The sequence below is a fragment of the Embiotoca jacksoni genome, unplaced genomic scaffold, assembly GCF_022577435.1.
Source record: "Embiotoca jacksoni isolate LCO1_2020_lvr unplaced genomic scaffold, fEmbJac1.0.p SCAF_23, whole genome shotgun sequence".
Lineage (NCBI taxonomy): Eukaryota > Metazoa > Chordata > Actinopteri > Embiotocidae > Embiotoca > Embiotoca jacksoni.
The window spans coordinates 7,609,823-7,630,103 of record NW_027185374.1 but is presented as its reverse complement, the minus strand read 5'-3'; the positions used below and the strand labels follow the sequence as shown (position 1 = coordinate 7,630,103).

General features: G+C 40.2%; 2 protein-coding genes across 3 annotated transcripts in view; both read right to left on the bottom strand.

The window, feature by feature from the left end:
• Positions 1–4,866, bottom strand: part of napbb (N-ethylmaleimide-sensitive factor attachment protein, beta b) — a 7,660-nt gene extending 2,794 nt beyond the window's left edge. The window contains exons 1-7 of the mRNA XM_069158579.1: positions 4,661–4,866; positions 3,089–3,168; positions 2,719–2,835; positions 1,890–1,936; positions 1,443–1,520; positions 1,280–1,335; positions 80–164 (exon numbers count right to left, since the gene is read on the bottom strand). Of these exons, the coding sequence (XP_069014680.1) occupies positions 80–164; positions 1,280–1,335; positions 1,443–1,520; positions 1,890–1,936; positions 2,719–2,835; positions 3,089–3,168; positions 4,661–4,761 (564 nt within the window). The 5' untranslated portion in view covers positions 4,762–4,866. The remainder of the gene's footprint in view (positions 1–79; positions 165–1,279; positions 1,336–1,442; positions 1,521–1,889; positions 1,937–2,718; positions 2,836–3,088; positions 3,169–4,660) is intronic.
• Positions 4,867–6,880: 2,014 nt separating this feature from the next.
• Positions 6,881–19,447, bottom strand: gpcpd1 (glycerophosphocholine phosphodiesterase 1). 2 transcript variants are annotated; one of them, XM_069158576.1, is made up of 21 exons: positions 19,362–19,447; positions 19,163–19,241; positions 18,820–18,910; positions 18,634–18,718; positions 17,474–17,549; positions 16,547–16,588; positions 16,090–16,213; positions 15,592–15,826; positions 15,332–15,494; positions 14,992–15,121; positions 14,377–14,431; positions 14,199–14,291; positions 13,971–14,045; positions 13,671–13,710; positions 13,370–13,428; positions 13,187–13,252; positions 12,966–13,102; positions 12,370–12,505; positions 12,014–12,174; positions 10,413–10,463; positions 8,180–8,270 (listed from the first exon to the last, which is right to left on the bottom strand). In XM_069158576.1, exons 2-20 carry the CDS (start codon positions 19,209–19,211, stop codon positions 10,433–10,435), a joined length of 1,848 nt encoding a protein of 615 aa, XP_069014677.1. In that variant the 5' UTR covers positions 19,212–19,241; positions 19,362–19,447; the 3' UTR covers positions 8,180–8,270; positions 10,413–10,432. The 2 variants fall into 2 exon arrangements, with proteins under 2 accessions (XP_069014676.1, XP_069014677.1); XM_069158575.1 differs by lacking the exon at positions 10,413–10,463 and having other exon boundaries at positions 6,881–8,270.
• Between the last annotated feature and the right edge of the window lie 834 nt (positions 19,448–20,281).

The window sequence follows — 20,281 nt, the reverse complement described above, 5'->3', positions numbered from 1 at the left end:
CAAATCATGTTGAACGTCAGCGTTGCTTGATGAAGTACAACCTTGACGCATGAATACGAGGAGAGCGCCGGGCGGTCACCTGCTCGTAGATCTCGATAGACCTCTGGTACTGCTCCAGCTGAGCGCAGTAACCTCCCACCTTCAACAGACACCGGTTGGCAGAACTAAAGAAAAGTGTGTCAAAGAAGAGTGCGCACCAAAGTTAAACGCAACGCAGACGAGAACACCCGTGTATGTGTACTGAGCACGTAGGGCAATTTTCCTTTTCATTAGCAGGGAGGGCAGAGAAATGTGTTTGAAAGAAAAAAAAAGAAGTATGTGTTAATGAGTTTTGTGCTACTGACAAAATGCAGCAAACTCGTCTCTCCCACTGGAACACAAAAACCTGGTAAACATGGTCTTGTTCATTATATCAGAAATGTCCTATACTTCAGGTCCATTGTCACTGAATGAGATTTAAGCACAGGTGTAATTATGAATGATAACGAGTGCAGAGCTAAGCCGGAGCCCTGTGTTTGTGCATGTTGCCCCCCCCCCCCCCCCCTTGTTCGTTAACGTTAATAGTAGTACAAATTGGAGTCATACTGTATGTAGGTGGGATTAGAAGTTACCGGTCAAACAACAACAGACTGGAAATTGTATATAAAAGTTGGATCTGAATTTGATTTTAGATTTAATGAGTGTTCTCGTTTTCATCAGGTTTAGAAACATCAGTGTGCTACGCCATCAAACTCTGCAAAAGATGACTTTACATCACCAATGGACTATTTCAAGTGATAAGATACTTGAGCAAATGGTGATATAAGTGATCAATGCTCGGTACCAAATCTACAGAATTCCCTCAGCTCACCGTTCAAGGCGTCGAGACTTAACTTTGCAAACATAAATTACTTTGTGCTTTGATTTTTCACATGCGAACAGCTGTAACTGATCGGGGTTTTCCCCAATATATTAAAACACAGGTGCAGCACCCAAGGGTTTTATTCACAGCACCTGAGCCTCAATAGCAACCTTTGTGGTTCAAGTGACCAGGAAGCAAATTGTAAAGTGCTATATATGTGAAGACCACTCTGACCTTTGTTTTACCAATGTCAGGTGGCTATTATTTTTATGTCAAATTGCCGTGCATTTTTAAATAAATATTATCATGATAATAGTCCAAAATTACATTGAAACACATGTTTTAGTCATATAACTGCCCACCATCCCGCCCCAATACAACAGCACCTACGCCTTCCAGAAACCAGGGAAAACCCCGCCAATTTTGGAGGAGCATTACCTGTTTGATTCTTCTCCTTTGTAGTAGTCTGCTGCTTGCTCATAGTGTGCAATAGCCTTTACAAAAGACACAACAACAAACACTGTAATCCTTCCCGTTCCTCAAAACAAATATGCCTTTCAACTGTGGTCGTATCCGACAGCATAACCTCCGGTCGTCTTACCTTCTCGATATCCACCAGCTCAGACTCATAGATCTCTGCGATATTGATGTGGTGTTTGGCTGCGATGGTGAATCTTCCCTGGAGGGGGCAAGAGAGGAGAGATCGTTACAGACTGGATCTATCCACAGACGCCTCTCAAGGCAGTCAAAGTTTTAGATTGTCAGTGCGGAGCGGCGAGGTCGCGCGGCGGCCCGTGGTTTCACATCTGCAAGCTTTAAGCATTTAAAATGAATCCAACAAGAAGACAATGTGATCAAAGTATTGACATGTGCGACAGGAATGTGTTGACATGAGCCCCGAAAATACAAAATCTGGTTGTGGAGGTGAAGGCGGAGACAACTGATGTGTATGAAACTGTTTGGTTGTCCAGGTCTACGAGTAAATAAAAATGATACAGACAGATTTGCTGTTGTGATTCATTGTGAACAGTCGCTATGAACATCTTACCATGTCTGTGTATATATCGATGGCTGCATTTAAACACTTGATTGCCTCTTTTGGCAGCATTAAGGGGAAGAAGAGGGAACAGTTAGACATCATGTTAGCTTTGACATCAGCCTGCTAGGAATACGAATCTCAGCGGGGTGAAATCAAATAACACGTTTCCTACAAGTGAGAGGTTGGTTTTTTTTATGCTCCGTCCTGCCAGGTGTTACATTTAAAACGGGAAACTATAAAAAAAAAACTAAAACACAAGCAAGAGAATCTTCTTCTTTCTACAGCACGAATACCCTCAGCCAGCTCCCCTCCCTCAGAACCACGCACGTGCTTAGGAGAATACTAAATGAGGCCCGCAAATCAACCACCAGTAAATACCGCGCAATCCAACGGCAGATCTTACACAATATTACGGATCAATTGCTTGAAATATCAACATCAAAGCAACAACAGTCTTGATCGCCAGAGGCTGAGTCTTTAACTGCTTTGATTTGACGTGAACAGACTTGTGAGAATTCAGCGTGGGGATACGACGTGTTCAGGTAATCCGGGGAAATACCCAATATATGAAAACTCTTCTGAGGAGGCTTCCCGACAGCGGAAATGTCGCGTTTGTGTGGCCTCATTTCTCTCGCTCGCCAACAGTACTCATGAAAATATCGAATGGTGTCAGTTTCTTAAATTATACATTGCTAATGTACATTTAGAAGGAGAGACCTCGGTACTGTACAGTCAATCCTTTATTCGTTTAAACGGTCAGGTTAAAGTTTGGATTTTATGAAGATGAGGGAAAAACTGGCGCATTAAGGTGATTTGAGGCGAGGTCACGTCGTCTCACCATTGGGGTCAGCCTTCTTGTATGCATTTCCTGCATCGATGAAACTGGTGGCGCAGTCATGTTTGTTCTGCAGCTGCATGTGGAGACGTGCAGCCTTGCAAAAAGCATTTCCAGCAGCTGAAACACAAGGGGAAGGCAAAAAAAAAAAAAGAGCAGAGAACTGTCAAACACACGTACTGTAAACTTTGGATTTAGCTTCAATTTATGCACACAATTCCACCTTCTTTCTTGTTTTACTCGTGGCACCTTTACAAGCGGTGCGCTTTGCAGGTACAGTGCCATAAAAAATTTTTTTTTTTAAAAAACAGCACATAATCCTAGAGCTTCTCAAGTGTGTTGGAAATGTTCAGTAATAAACAGCCTGTCGCACCGCTCCAGTTCTTGGCCATCTTGAACATGTTGGCTGCTCTGCAGTACATCTCACATGCCTCTTCCACTTTGTGGGGTCCGCTAGAAAAATACAGGAGGAAAAACAGGAAATAGTTTTGAATTCAGTGCATTTTTTTTTCCCCCCGTTGCACATCAATGTGATAAACTAATCAGTCTGGCTTGCATGTTACGGTTATGTCTAATAAATTGTTTCTTGTACCAAGCTGTTACATTTCTCACTGAGCTGTTAGACTGGCTTTTATAACCCCCCCACCCCCCTACACAGGCACTATATATTATCTCCATCCCTTTCCCACTAGAAGTGGACCCCCGGGAGCTCCCTGTAGCTGTAACACTCCAGCCATCCAGTCATGTCAGAGGATTACATCACTGCTTGGCCAGCCACAGAACTACCAGTATAAAGCCTGCCAACGGATGACAACTGCACAGTCGTGACATCTGGGGGACACCTCGGGCAGAGCGTTAGGAAAAAAAAAAAAAAACACTGAGTCACACAGGACAATAACTGCTGGCTTTTGCTATTTTGGGCCTCAGCAAAGAACATTTTTCTTCAAGTCTCTATTATATAGTGAAAAATACCAAAATAAGACAGCATGTATTCCTGAGATTTAAATAACACCACAGTAATGACGTCCCCTGGGGTCACGGGGAACTGTAAAGGGTTGGATGGAAACCGGAGTGTCCGCAACCTTTGGGAAACAAGAACTACACTTCTTTTTCTTTTTTAAGTATTGTTGCAAAAATAATAATTCATAATTGAAAATGATCAGTAATTCACCCCAAAGCATTCATATTTGGTGCCTCCCAGTTGGATGTTTTGACTCGGTTTAAGTCATTTCTATTGCATTGCATTCTGGCCATTGTCATCACTGTCCTGTACGCGTTGCTTGTACTTTAATACCACGTGATCACAGCAGGAATCTGATTACAACATCTGCCAAAATGCAGGTTTATCCCAATGGTGGACAATAACCGACTGCTCATGTGCTGTACTTAAGTACAATTTTAAAGTACTCGTAGTTTAATTTCCTTTTGATGCTCCTTTATACTTTCCACTACACTATCTCAGAAATCTAATTCGGCTGCTTTAGTTCATTTGAAGATAAATATGTGACACACGTGACACGTAAAAAGATGTGAACGCTTCCTCGACCGAGTCCATTTTTTTTTTTTTTTGCATCATATATTTGAGGGATGAACACAATTAGTTGGCGAGTTGGAAGATTTTTTTTTTATTTTTAAGCATCTAAGTTCGTTTACTGCGCAGCTTTAAGGCTAAATCCGGAGAGTCGTGATCTCCAGCTTGTTTACAGTCACGGAGACAGCTAACTCGGCCGGCCGACTTGCAGGAATTATTACACCGTACGTCACCTCCTCGTGGTGTCACCTTTATTTGAACTGATAAAAAAAAAACAAAAAAAACCCTTTCGCTGGTTCTCATGTCGGCAGCTAAGTCAATGCAAGTGTGATCCAGAAAGCGGGCTACGTGCCAACTTCGCTGCAGACACTTCGCGGCTGCTAGCTGTTGTTCTTTGGTGCAGTGCTGTCTTACCCTCCAAACATCCCTCCCAAAAAGGAGCCGGACGACTTGCATTTTTTGTCGGCGTCGGCCATGAGCTGAACGGCCTCCTTCTCTTTCCCGCTGTTGTCCATTTCTGTTGCTGTGTTTGCAAGAAACTTTGTAGTGAGGCGGGAGATACCCACGGCTACGTACAGTGAGGATTACAGTCGATGGGTTTATTTGGCGTAGGTGTGTGCACCAGCTAGTGGCTTAGGCGAGCCCCGTGGCATCCTGGGAGATTGAGTTCTTTACGCCACGAGACGCGGTTGTCGTCGGGGCGAATTAAACTACAACTTCCAGGAAAACACGACAGCTAATTTTGTTGCCCGTGTTACGCAATATCTGGTGGCGTGTCACAAAATTATAATTAACGCGAGGCTTGTTTGCTGTCCTTTATTCTGCACATAATTACGTCGCGTGTGTTTTTAACTTACTTGTCTGATAAAATACAATTATTTTCTGAATCCCGAAGAAGCAACACAGTGAATGTACGTTGGTCTTCAGCACAGCAGGGAGCGCCTGGCTCCACATGCGACATTAGACCGAGCATGCATTACTCACAAATACCATGTATGTACTTTTGACTGGTTCATCTCTAATCATTGTTTTTCATTATAATCAATTTCGAGTAATGAATGACAGATATAATTAAATGTATTATTTTCGTTTATTATCAATTGTATGGCGATTTTTATTTTTTTTTCCATTGGGACAAAATCCTCTTTTTTTTTTCTTCTTCTTTTTACTGTACATAAATGCTTAACAGGAAGCCTGAAGTTTCCTTTGTTTACCTGATCTACTTCTCGATAATATTACGATAATAATTAAACCCACTTTTTCATTTTCTTTTATATTGGAAGTAAAATCAGACACAGATCACCACAGTATTGTCCTAAATATTGTCTTAAAAGTCTTAAAAGATTTCAGGGGGAATTCTTCAAAGTTAACAAATGGAAGAAAAACAAAAAACAGGTCTGTCTAATGACTGGGACCATGACTTTGCTGTATAAAGCTATACCAATGTCAAAATGTCTTTACCCAACAATGAATGCAAAATTTAAATGCCAAGAAACACAGTGACAATCCTTAAAGTCACTTTCAGCCCCTTAAATTGTCATTTGACAGAACCATTGTCCTCTTTGTTCACATATTTCTTGCTTGATTGGACACTGTCATAAGAATAAATTAGTCATTAACCGGCTCTGAGTGGTCAGTTTGTGGATCTGAAACCACTATCTCTCTGTTCAGGACCGCTGTGGTCATTTAAGATGATGGGAGTGATGCCCTTGTTTCAAATTTCTCCTCATTAAATAGTTATTCTACACATGGTACAATGATTTGTACACACTGTATTTAAAATCCATGTAAGTCACACCCCTCAAAGCCTGTATATTCTGTTGAGTTTTGTGCCTCTGTGTTGTACACATTCAGTCAGCAGATCTGATTTGGTGCTGAGTAAGAAGATAACGTGGTGGAGAGCAACCTGAGGTTGTTTCAAATGAGAATCTGATCAGTGATATATTAGTTTCAGAGTTCATGCCGATATGATTACATGGATGTAAGATAGACGGACAAGGCTGCTAAAGACACAGAGAGGGAGTATAATGCTTTTTTTGCCTTATTATATCAAAGTCATTCATTACAGTGTATTAACTCTTATAAACTGCGTGTTGTCAGAAGGTCGTACTCCTTTCTATGACCAACCAGGTGTTCAAGTATTATAATGGCTTTGTTAACCACGATTTGATTATGCAGGCTGGTTAAAATGAATGGTAATAGTACATTAACAGTAGAGCCATTTGTAAATTGAAGACATGAGTTGATGACATCTGCTTCACATAAGCAGTAAAGATGTCATCAGATTGTCACGTAGATTTACTTCCATCTTTTGTTAAATGATGACAGCAGAACAAAACACATATCGTGAGCATACTTCTTTTTGGAACTGTGGTTTGTTGTTTACATCTCAAGCGTTTTTATGAAATGCAGTAAAAACTTTCAGCAGAATAGTTGACCTACATTAAATTGTTTTGTTCATACTTTAGATGTTCTGTAATTTCATGAAAGAACTAGTTAAAGGTTTCAAGTTGAAACGGTCTCGTGTATCTTGATAATCCTGGTAATTTAAAACTGACTCTGTATCACCCAGGAAACAAAATGTGCCTGCAGCAGAACCAAATGTACATTAAAAAAAAAGTCCAAGACAAAATGAACGAATATAGATAACGATTTTATTTACACAAGTGGCAGTTAATATTACATACAAGTTTCATTCACTCTTCAGTCATTCAGATATACAGACCATGCATGCATCAAACATGAGTTTGTTGAGAGAGTTGTGTGATAAAACAGATGAATAGACTCAAAGGTAATCTCTCAGAAAATAATCTGCCACACAATCAAAAGTTTTGGTTTTTTGTGAAGTTAAAAAGTATTTTGATCATTCTGTTCACACATCTCACCTCAAGTCTATTCTATTAAGATGACGAGTGAAGTATTGGTGAAATTGAAACTAAAGGCAAGGAACAGAAACCGGTTGGGATTTTTTTCCTCCTTAAGGCTGTGGTACATTTCTTCATTGTCGCAAATAAAACATTACTCTGCTTTTCCCAATTACATCCAGCATGCAGTCTATAATTTACAATCTTTTAATCAACAAGTTTGAAGGCATAAAAAGGAGGAGGAGCAGGTGCTTTCAACAAAATAATCTATTCATCAGGAGGAAATAATATCTGCTAAAATCAAATCACCAAGAAAGTTTTCATTAATGGCACCCTTAATGACACCCTGCACCGTCGTCCACATCTACATCTTGTTCTTTATGCATGATGTATAAACCTAGCACCTGATTGCGATTTGCTAAAACTAGTGTTAATTTATTCCTCATTGGTTTTTGTGACAGTAAAAAAAGTTAATGGCTACATGCACAGAAACAAAAAACGGCAGAATCCTGCACCATTATAAACTATATGAAATATGTTTCACAGCTCTGTTACACCTTTACACCCGTAAAATATCATGTGCATTACAATTCATCATAAAGCATCATAAATATCAACTGTGCTGTATCATTTCCCAATTGAACATTGTTGCACAACTGTAAAGACCCATGAACAGATTTGTTTTTAAAGGGATCAAAGTAAAAATGTCCATGGCTGCCTTTAATTTTGGCTAAACATACCATTTCAAAAGAAGCTATAAATAATAGACAACAAACAAAATTCACAACTGAGCAGAGCGGAGATGGTCTAAAGGTTTCCCTCTCGTGAAATGTACAAAAAGCGAAAACATAAGAAGTTCAGTCAAAATCACATGTGACTGTTTAACCATCCATTCCCACCCTGGTGCTCTTGACTGTGTGTGCGCAATACTCTGTATTGAAAGGTAGATCTTTCAGGATATTTATGAGGAGCTGAGGCCGGAGTCGGACTCGGCGCTTCCATTCCGGGGCTTGGAGGCGATGCAGGGTGCCACGGAGCAGGGAATGGAGTAGCAGGAACAAGAGGAGCTCTTCCGGGTCTCATCTGTAATGACCTCCTGCAGGGTGTGCTGCTCCTCTACCTGGAAGATGTTTGGCTGCTCCCCTAGTTCCTCACAGATACTAGCGAAAGAAGGACAGTCAGATAAGTTACAGTACTTCGTGGACTAATGTACCAGTTGTATCACATCAAATGAACCTCATCACATGTGTAAACAATAACTTCAGAAACTCATTCTGTTACATTGAAACTTTGTAAAACAAAGGTCTTGTTCTGGTCAAACAAGATGTGCTGATACTATCACAGGGCAATCCACTGAAGGTTACAAGTCATATGATATTACATTAACAGCAACACTGAGCAGTCCAGTGGAATAAAATATGTTAGTACTAATTTGCCAGGAACTATAATTCGCATTTTATCTGATATATTAACTAGATCTCGACCGATTAATCAGTTGGTCGATTTAATTGGCCGATATTGTTCTATCACAGGTATATTGGTACTGGCAGATATATTTTCTGATATGAAAACTTTTTTTTTGTACAGAACATAATTCAGAAATCTTTTTAAGTTAATTTACTAAAATCTATAGTAATTTTAGATTATTACATGTCGGGTGAGGTTCACTGTTTCAATGTGTTTATTTTGGACAATAACATTTATTGTTAAAAATGCAAAATATTCTGCCTGTGTATTTGATAACCATGTTTCACTTGACATATTGACATTCAAATAGTTATACTTCCAAATATTGGTATCGGCCAAAAATTCAGTATCGGTCGGGCTTTAAATGGTTAAAAAAAAACATTCTGCTGGGCAAGATGCAAAAATATGAAGGCTAGTTGAGCTCTGCTGTAAACTATCTAGCGAAGGGATCGTTTTCCCAAACAGTAACCCACACTGTTTTTTTCATGCATCGACGTAAATGGAAACAGCAACATCTGTTGCATTTATTGTGGCTGGGGGAATGATTGCACTGGTTCTCATGTTGGTAGAAAGGAGGAGTTGTTTCTTTATCGAGATTTTTGGATGCCATCTATTCACCTTGCTTTTGACGTGCCTGGCATGTGCCAAGCTTTGTGAGCAATATGATTATTACTGGATTTGGGCTGACAGCTGACTCATCAGTTATATTTGGGTGGCTCCCTTTTACAACCTGCATCAAAGCAGATTAAGTATGAAAAACAAAGGCATCACACCACCTGTCTCGGAGACTAAACATGTTATTGACCGAATTCTTTAAAACGAACCGACTTATAGGAAGCCTTTAGACAGCTGGCTGAACCCAGTGATCAAAAATGTAGAAATGCAAGTGTCTGATTTTTGTCAAGCAAAATAACAAAAAAAAATATTCTGACTGTGTTAAACTTTTGAGACAGGTTGTTAGAGGGTTCAGCAAATTAAGACAGAGGGTCTGAGGAGGTTCCAGTGCGATCATTCCTTATGAAAAGTAATCAAACTGCACAACAAGCAGATCATCCACAAGCTCACCAGGTGCAAATAATAAGAAATATATTTGTGAAAAATATGCTGTGACATCTGAGAAAGGTTCCTGAGAGGTGGACAGCTTCTCCTGAGGCGTCAATGCAGGTGGATTTTGTGTCTAGGTTATTGGGGACTACACAAGGTGAGCGTGTATGACTGTTAAGGTGATATGAAACTTGCTCACATCAGCTAGAAGAGAATTAAGATTGAAACTAGCAGTTAAAAGTAGCTCATACAGATGCCAACATGTCACAAAGGTCTCGTGCACTAAACACAAGCCATTCTCTCTTTGTGCCTCTTTTGCTTCAAACATCAAGTTCAATACCACTCAATATACCATCAAGCACAAGATACAGAGGCCTGTCAAAGCATAACCAAAACAATACACAGGCATTCAAAGAAAAAAGAAAAAAAAAGAGGATGTGGCCTGGCCGTCTGCTACAGAAAACAGCCTTATAAATGATAAACATGGCAGTTGACCAATCAAACGACTGTGTATTAGTTCAACAACAGTTGCTTTTTTTTTAAACCCCAAAAACTAAAACAACCATTTCCACTAGACCATCACTGTCACATTGAAGTGTAGGAAATAAGATAAGTCAACCGTCTTGCATCATTGTCAAGGAACATTATTTTGTTCAAGCAGCAGCTAATGAGTATGATTCATTCAGGTATTATTTGGGGTGGCGGGGTGCGAGGGGGGGTTGTCAAAACAAGCCACGGGATGTGGAGTGAGTAAATTCACGAAACACAGCCAGGAACTAGAGAGACATTACGGGAATCTGGAGAACTTGAGTCAAAAAAATGTCCCCGAGCATTCACAAATTCTGTAAGAAAGAGGCACAGTTATAACAACAACCTGGGGATGTCAAACCGTTTGTTTTGTTAAATGAAGTTACAACTGGAATCTGCTGGCTTGTATGTTTCTGCAGCCGTCTGCGCCAAAGTGCGGACAGAAATCTCGAGCAAAAGCCACTGTGCAGTGAAACACAGAAGTGAAACATCTGAAAAAAAAACAGGTCCTGCTGACCACGCAGTTTTGCTGACCAGAGATAAACTCTGTCACCCTGTTACGACATCAAGCTTTATGTAACAGCAATTAACACGCACAAATTAGTCACTGAATAATACAGCCTGTGTAGTCAAAAGCTTCGATGGATGTAAAATGATTAATGTGTATCCCATTTCACGATTACGTAACACTGTAAACCATGAAACCCTGTTTGACAAACAAACCAGCATTCTGTCTGTAACATGAACAGGAGTTACGAATGCAATAATCACTTTGATGAAGTCGAAAGTCTGGCTTAATAACGCGGACGTGACCCCAGCCAGAACAGAAACAATACTGAGAGCGCAGGACAAGGCACGAGCTGTTATTAAATAGGGCAGAGGCTTCAGCAGAATCCAGAGAACGTTTATCAAAACATTTCCAAAAAGGAAGGAAGTTGGACAATATGTAAGTCCCTACTGTAGTCATTCGTAGGTCACAATGTGGTTTCAAAAGACTACTGAAATATTTTACTTTTGTAAAAGCACTTAAAAAAAGTAAAAATAACTAAATAAAGTAAGTAAATTGCTAAAACTCAGCCAAGTGGAAATCTGCCCTCACTAAAAGTCACTGTGACTTTTGAATGTATTATAAGTGTAATACTAAAATCCTGTCCGGAAATCCTCATTCCGGTCCAACAAATGATCACATTTGTAAAGTATTTGCTTGTGTAGATAAAATCACAAGTGTTATGTCCCATTGCAGTTAATCAGTAAAGGGACCTGCACAGGGATGTTATACACTGGAAGATGTGTGCATAACAGACGTTGTATCACAACACGTAATGCACATTAAGTTGGATCCATTTATATAGTTTTTTGATCAAAATGCATATGAAGCCTTCATGCCCAGCATATGTTCAATTTTGTTTACACTCATCTACAGTGACGAGCTTAGACGGTGTGAACTTAATGAAAACTAATTTAGGAGACTACTGGAGAAGAAATTCACACGGCACTAAATAATAGTTACTAATAATAAAGACCGTTTACATACTATGCTTTTCATAAACCCTGCTTGGAAAGCTTTGAAAAAAAACAAACAGATATAATATATTGCCAGTAACATTATTTTCATGTAGTGTTACATCTTAACTGCAGAGTAGCTGAGTGCAAATGCAGCAATTGTGTGTACAATAATTCCAGAGAAAGAAAAATGAATGACTTTTAAAAGAAAAAGTACAAAGACACAAAATAAGACTCAGCAGCTCATTAGCCCTGCTTACACTAAACCATGACACTGGATAGAGACCACATAGATGTTTGTGAACAACCCTTCAAGAATAGATGTAGCAGACACAGACACGGACATTGACTTTGAACCTACCTATCATAGATGAGCCCATGAATTCCCTGCTCTCTCAGCTTCTTTCTGGTTGCGTGATCATTGTTGTCCTCTCCCCAGCTGAACACCACCAGGCCTTTAGACTGGGCTTCCCCGATGTAGTTAAGGTGCTTTAACAGCTCCTCGGCGTGAGCGGAGATTCCCTGGAAGAGCAACAGATGATGTCCAGTAAATTAGAGAAACACAGTTTAGGGAATGTGTCGTGAAAATCTTCCCATACATTCACCAGACTGAAGCACTCAAGTGTTTACTCTGATCGTCCATTAAATATTATGACGTTACACAGACCAAGTTGCAACATAGAAAATCAGGAAAACCTCCGTCCAAATATTGCTCACCAGAATATTTTCACTCTGGGCAAAGCTGATGGCAATCTGAGTGGTCTGGCAGCGGATGTCCATCAGCTCAGGATACTTCTCTGAAATCCCCTGAGTCAAGAAGAGGATGGGGTACTTGTTCTGCTTGATTCGCACCCTGAGGGACAAATATAGACAGATCTCATGAACGGAGGCAGAGAACCTGTTTTATGACCAAATCCTGAGAAGACAGCACCTGCTGACAGGACAACTAGTCTAGGAGTCTTTTAAGCAGTTCCACAGTCTTAGTGACGCTTCCCAATGCTATAAAGTAAACTGACCCCCGATGGACCGAGAGTCTTCATGACATTAAAAGATGATGCTGCATTCAATTTCCTATATAGTTTATTTAAAGCAAATTTGTGAAAGTTTGGTGAAACATCTCAAAAAAAGAATTTCTTTGGTTCTTTGTTAAATTCAACCTTAAAACAGTTACTTTATAAATAGATCAACATTAACATGCTACTGAATAAACCCTTTAGGCATCTCCTTGTGTGATCATTGTGTTTTTTGGACGGCAGGCGGTTTCTACAGCTGGTCAACTTCCAGAGGACTGTGTGTCATCCAACTGCTCTTACATGGTGCAAATATCTGGGTCAAAACAGGAGAAAACAATCCGTCTATTTCCTCCTTTCTGCAGAACACAGGACAGGACGATGTCGATGAAGGTATTCATGTTGAAGTAGGTCGACAAGTTTCCGTCCCATGACCCATCCTGTCGATACAAAATATTAACAACATCAGCATATTCGAAAGATTTCCTGATAATTTTTTTATTATTCTGCTTTGGAATACTCACCTTCATCTGGCAGATCCATTTGAGCTCGATATTAAAGCCGACATGTTCAGGAACAGCTTGGAAGAGCTATAAAAGAGGCACAAAGAAAGATAATGAGTTTATTGTGACATGAACAGTGGCGCAAGAGGAGGAGAAAAAGGTAATATTTCATAATGATTATAATCATGAAGTCATTTCCTGGACCTGGGAGAGTGAGGGGAATGGCTGATGCTCATCAACTTCTTCTTCATCGTCCAGCAAATCTGAACAACAAACAAAACAAATAACTGTTTGTGCACATCATACAAATTATGTGCTGACCTAATGATAATGCATCCACTGCTACTTTGCAGTGATGTTAGAGGTATAATAAAGAAATATTTAATCAAAACTGAATTGATGCTCGTCTTTTCATCAATACTCTGCAAGACAACCTGCTGTAGTTGTAGCTGAAGTCTTAGCAGACAGGGCTGAGATATAAGGGAAATAAAGAACAGGTGGATACCTTTGTGATCACTTGCTTTCAGGTCAGTGACGTGGACCAGCTGTAAAACAAAACAAAATCATACAGTTTGTACATTAATATCAACATTAACAATGCTACTGGTTTGGCCAATAAAATGATCCACAAGATTTAATATGTTTTATGTGAGTGGCAGATGTATATTGCATCGAGGACTAACTCGAAATGTTGAGGTGGTTTATTATGTCTCCCTCAGCTGGGAGCAAGAGGCGTCGTTAGCTTTAGGGTTAGTTGATAACTGACACAACCCTGACAGAAGAGTTTACCTCACACAGGGTTTACCTTTAAAAGCTGCAGCTGATCAAACGTCAGGTCTTTCACTGGCACCTCAATGAGCTCCACATTCTTGTCATTTTTCTGTCAAGTCAGAGAAGAGAATGATTATTAAAACAAGGCACCAATGTCCCGTGCAACATGCATTGATTGTAATGAAAAAATGTAATATTGTCATGCTGTTGCTAAGTCAAGAAATTACCAAGCGACACAAGACTCAACAGGCCTTTGATTTACCTTCTTGGTGGATATGCAGCATGTCAGGTCATGGTAGACAATAGGAACAGCATCCTTGGAGAGGTGAACATCAAACTCCACATAGGCTGCACCCTACAATTACACAAATAAAACACACTGAAAAGAGGGCACGGCAAAGGGAGAATTCACTCATTCATTAATCCTCTTAGAGACTTACATGCTTAGCAGCACTTTTGAATGAGGCTATTGTGTTCTCTCTGACTCGTTGGTGCCTGTCGAGTGGAAATCAAGAAAAATTGTTGCTGACAGCGAACAGATTCAGGAGTGATTTAAATATTTTTAAATGAGTACAACAATACCATATTGATGCGTGAACTTGTACTGACATTTTACACATTTTTGTGCCATTATAACTTTTTATATGCCCTGCCAAACTGTTGACTCTACTCAGGCAAAATGACATTCAAAGGACTTTATGTAAAACCTTAAATTAACAGCAGAATGTTATCAGATCCAGTATTCAGCATATACAAATGAATTGCATAGATGCAATTAACTACATCTTTTCTTCCCAAGTTCAGCCATGATGGCTTTCAATTGTCAAGCAAACTATCCTCACTTTCAGAAAATCTATTCAAGTAAAGAATTATCTTTTTTTATCAATCAAGCCGAGTTATAATCATATTAGATGAAAACATACATTACTGAAATGAGCCTTTTTCTAATTATCCCTGCTTATTATGAATTAGTATAATGATCTATCTTATCCATTTTAACGTTTTTTTTTTTTAATCAACCTGATGTGCAGGTATAGATTGGCTGTACGACTCACTTGGCTGCATGAGTGCTGCCTGCTCCTCTGTGTCCCACATCCAGGGTACTTCTTTTCTTCCAATACTTTGAGTACGACACGCTCATGTCACACTGCTGCCCCGAGATGGGTCGGATTACCAGGTAATCCACTAAAACACAACACCAAAGTGAACAGGTTTGGACATTCAAAGCACACATAAATACTGGCAAACAGGTATGTAAACAAGAACTCTTGATTGCTCAGCAGGTTGTGTCTCCAACTTTTTGGGATATAGAATTCTTTTTTAAATTGCAGTGTACTGTTCATGCAAAGACAACATCAAAATGTCTTTGAAAGAATGAAATATACATTATCTTACCTCTTACTTTCCCAATGGTCTGTATGGAGTTTCGTCCCATTATGGGAAGCGTAACTACTCCGATGTCCTTTCCAATCTCCACAAATGTGGAGGAGAGGAGGCAGGCTGTGCCCACGTGTCCTGGAAGGATGTCCCCCTGGACGACATGCTCACTCAGATCCTCCTGTAAACAAATAAGTAAACATTAGTACAAAGCTTATTATGTAAACCCGGATAAAACTTACCAGAATGACTTGAAGCAGTGTTCCCATGAGTATTACCTCAAAGAACTCCAAGGTGAGCTCTAGGTTGTCTGGGTCCATGGTGTGGATACTGTACTCAGTCCACTGGGCTGGCTCCAGGGCGTACCCACACTCAGGCTGCGAGTGGCGCGACTTGTAGCCGTTGGCACTGATCATACTCATCTCCACAGTGGTGTTCATCTTTTTCAAAGATGAAGGACTGTGCTCCTCTTCCTCCTCCTCTTCCTCAATACCCACTAGTGTCAGCTTGATCCTGGACAGGTTGATATAATAAAATGTAAAAATCAGCACACATTTATATATATATATATTTTTTTAAATCAATAATGCATCAAAACATGAAGGTTCAATTTGGTTGCGTTTTCTTTTGAGCTACTCTTACTATAATTATGTATTGAGGACACTCGGGTAACAGGCTGGTAAGCTAAAAGCGGCACTGTAATGATCCGTCTCGTGTCGCTTTAACGTTGGACTTTCCCTCACTGGTGTTAAATTTGGCCTCCATATCATCCTTACCTGAAGCGAGACTTCTTGAATTTCTTCTTGGTGATGGACACCGGATACATCTTAGAATGGTGCAGACGCAGGCGGATTTCTGTCTGGCACGTCAGCCACCCAGAATCAACACAATTCACCCCATCTATAGAAATACAGACACAGGACAAAGGCAGGACGCATGAGATAATGAGACGATACATCCACTTTGTCTGTAATGAACGCTGACCACAGAACTGGTGGCAGCTACAATAGCAGAGAGGAAGGCAACTGGTTCGGTTACAATGAACAAATTCAAAGCCTGTGCAGTACAAACTGGACAAAGTGTCTCTATCAGTATTCAGATTAATGCGGTCGCACAGCTTTTACATAGTGTATACCTGAAGTACACAAGGTAAATTATACAAGTTAACAAGTTATTATGGTGGGTAGTGGCCTAATATTTGGTTGTTTAAACAACAAAAAAAATCAAACATACTGCAAATTCCAAATTGTCCATCGTCAATTTTCTGGTGTGTTGCTGCAATAGAAGAAAAGAGCATTAAAAAAGGGATAAAAGATCTCAACAATACAAAAGTTGAGGTCAGATCAAACCAGAGCAGTGAGAGTTAAACTTCTAATCAAAGTTTATACTCTGAAAACAAAGATGCCAAATCAATATGAGCCTACATTGGTGTGCTCTGAATTTGACTTCAAGAGAGCTGACTAAGCAAAAAGAAAAATCGTTTTCAAAAAGAACTAGAACACTTCGCTTGAGCATAGCATTGGGGTTCATTTAGCAGGATCTTCCTGAAACTAAACAGACCTAAAAATAAAATAAAAAAAACACTTCTGGATCTGACATAAAAGCTAATCTCATATTTGACAAATTCCTATTTCAGTGTGGAAAGAGCTTTAGTAGGATTTACTAAAACAAAAAAAAGGACAGGGTGATAGGCTGTGGTAAAAAAAAAAAAAGAAGTACATACTGCAGGGTATGGAAATCGGTGCAACTAGTCTTCCTATCAAGCTCATTTTGAATGAGTTTTGTTTGCATTAGGGCCAACACAATGGCATGTCAGCTAGAGAGGCCGACAGTGACAGGGCAGAACATCTACTGCACTGCAGTGTTTCCTCCATGGCGATACGTTATTCCAGCGAGTGCACTCCCCAGTCTTTCCCAAAGCAGATACACGGAGTCAAATAAGCAAGAAGCTCCAATGGTTGCCAGTAAAACACAGATTGTGTTTGAGGAGGAAATACTGCAGTCAGGTGGCAATGCCAATTTAGTCATACATGTTGTTCTTCTGTGGGGAAAAAGCTAGAACAGAGCCTACATGTCTGTGAGTGGGTAACTGCATTTATAGTGCGGGGAATCGGAGGTGGAGCATGACACACTTTACCAAACCCAACCAATGGTCTATACCTGTGGGGCTCATCATGCGGGGCTGCTGATGGGTCTCCCACATATTGACTATCACGTGACAGGAATCATCTGCATTCTGCAAATTCCAATGTTGGGTACAATGTTAGGCTTTTTCATTGAACTGCTTTTCAGGCTGGTCTCACAGCTGTCTTTGAGAAGAGAATTACAGCTGGGACAGTCACCAATCCCCATCTAGGGCAGTCAGCCACCATGGGTTGGAATCTGAAAATTGGATTTGTTAGCAAAGAAAAGAAAAGAACTTGTTTGGTTAAATATTAGGCTTCTCCATTTACATCTGTGTATTACTAATGTCATTAACTACAGCAACAATATGCAAATAGCAACATGTTCTTAGTTAATGATTTCAAAAATACATCATGGTGGAATTGCTCAAAACAGTACCCAGCATTAATCAAGTCTGCAACTATTAAAGAACCCCGTCAGTGGGTTTATATTGCTGCTAAACTTTTTTGTTTTTTTTAGACATACAAAAAATAACTTTAAATTCAAGTATGATTCAAAATGTACAGATTGTTGTGGAGAAAATGGAAACTTTGTTTTCGCCTTGCACCACCTGTAAGACATTGGCAACATTTGAGGAATTCAGGGCTAAGCAGACCGAATCTTGCTCTCAGTGAGCTCCACCCTTGAAATTAAAATAACAACAACAACACACCGTAATTCAAGCAGAACAAAGTCACCAGAAACTGTAGCAACACCTACAGATTGTTTTTAAGAAAACCTCTGCAACATATTCTTTCTTTTTCAGGGAAATGTGATCCTTTGTTTGTTAGTCCGAGTATGTTAGCTATGTAAATACACACCGGACTTGGCTGAGGCTCAGTAAAAGGATCGTGTGCCAGATTAGAGCGAGCCGGCTGTGCAGCGCGTTTGCCTGCAGCTGGATATTTCACAACACTGAGCTTGAGGCTGTTTCTGAGCGCAGAAACACAAGACGTCAGGGTAGTAATACAGAGATCTTGTGAATGACATGCAACTAATTCGAGAGTCAAATACACGGAAAACGTATATGTTTAACACCAAATTGCTAATCCACCAACATAAATGGACTTTGGACAATTTTTAGCACATTTTTCTATGACTTTGCTACTGTCACTATGACTTAACTATGGCTTTCACCATAGTGAAAAGAGACTCACCTTTGACTCCAGAAAGAAGCCTTTAAAAAAGCGGTACTTGGAAACAACACCTCTAGGTACGGTGACTGTTGTAGTCCATGTGTGTCTGTCAGTCAAACAAAGGGATATACACTTTGTATGGCACACGCACCAACATGATTTGAAAACAACCTAGATACTCCATTGTACAGATAAAGTTGAATTTACCCAAAATCCCCAACGGGATGCAAGGTCACAGCCTTTTGATGGCTCCAGCTTCCCAGGGCTTCACAGCTCCCAACAACAGCAATCACCTCACCTACGAATGGTCAAAACTTAGCATTTTATTTGATGAAACTCCAGCAGAAACTTAAAAAAAACAACAAAAAAAATGTTGTAAAGCCATTTTTTTTTTAACTAAACCGTAATTTTATGAACGTGTTTTAAATGTTTTCTTTTAATTTGACCACAAATACAACTTCTAAATACTTGTCAAAGTTCATGTGTCGACCCCCCCCCCCCCACCCCCCCCCCCCCACCCTTTCTATTTACAGATGAAGTTTCGAGATACCTTGAGATGTTTCTCCCCTGACGGCCAAAGTCACCAGAGTAGTGTCCATGGTCGTCACTGGCACAGACAAGGAATCAAGCTGGACGACATCAACAGGGTATAAATAAGTTGCTTTACTTCATGCACTTGATTACCAATAACATCATTTGAGGTGTTCTTGCGACGGCAGCCTTTTTAAGCGAGCTGCAAGAAGACTTACATTTAGCAGAATAACACCGCCTGAGAAGTCACGGAAATGTTCCCCCAACTCTTTCTGGCGGTTGCTGAACCGAAAGTCGGCCGGTTTAGCTGACGGCACGCTTTGCACGTTTAGTTGGGAGCGGAATTGGGTACCAAACACCTTCAAAACAACCGAAGCGGAAGAAAGCGGCTTCCTTTTCTTCCGCAGCTGTGCGCCTGCTCTCGGGAGGGAGATTGAATTCGCAGTAAAACCAAGACGCGCCTATCCAGCCGAGAGGCACCGTACTGCGCAAATCTGGACAGCCGGTCCGACAGCTGCCATCCCTTCTCAGCCACTCAAAACAACAAATAGGTATTCTCCTCGACCTTTACTGGAAGACATACTGCGAGGACAACTACAACCCCTGGCGTGACGTGGTATTTACGAAAATTCCTGTAAGATAACGTCCCGACGAAGCGTTGAATCAGCTCGCCGTGACATAACAAATGCGCCAATGTTTGCCGGAATTATCAAGCATCCTGCCGTACTCGCGTAAAGTGAGCGGAACAACAACAACAAAAAAAAACACGACTTCCGGAATATACTTTCAATGTAAAAGTGGATAGAAGTTCGCTAATATTTTAAACGCTCTAGTTGATTGTCTGCTGTATATTTAGGCATATATTGAAGATGCTGGGTTTTAAAGGATGTTTCTAATATTTATTTTATAATAATAATAAAAAAAAAATTAAATTCCCATCACAAACACAACAGCATTAAACCGATAATATTCGGGGCATAGAATAGACACAAATATTCTGAAATCAAAATCTAACACTTTTATTGTGGAAGGTACATTTACATATTTGTTCCAACTTCCGCTTGCTACTTGAATGAAGCCGTTTCGGGTTCATACCGGTCTGCTCCGGATCTGTGGCGTCAGCTACGCTGCATTCGCG

What these genes read in the sequence shown, in the direction of transcription:
- gpcpd1 (XM_069158575.1), bottom strand. Translation starts at nt 19,211, where the DNA reads ATGGACACTACTCTGGTGACTTTGGCCGTCAGGGGAGAAACATCTCAA. An exon ending in ATCAGCTGCAGCTTTTAAAG is followed by an intron (nt 13,711 to 13,970) that starts GTAAACCCTGTG and finishes TTTGTTTTACAG; the next exon opens with CTGGTCCACGTCACTGACCT. An exon ending in CATTCCCCTCACTCTCCCAG is followed by an intron (nt 13,253 to 13,369) that starts GTCCAGGAAATG and finishes CCTCTTTTATAG; the next exon opens with CTCTTCCAAGCTGTTCCTGA.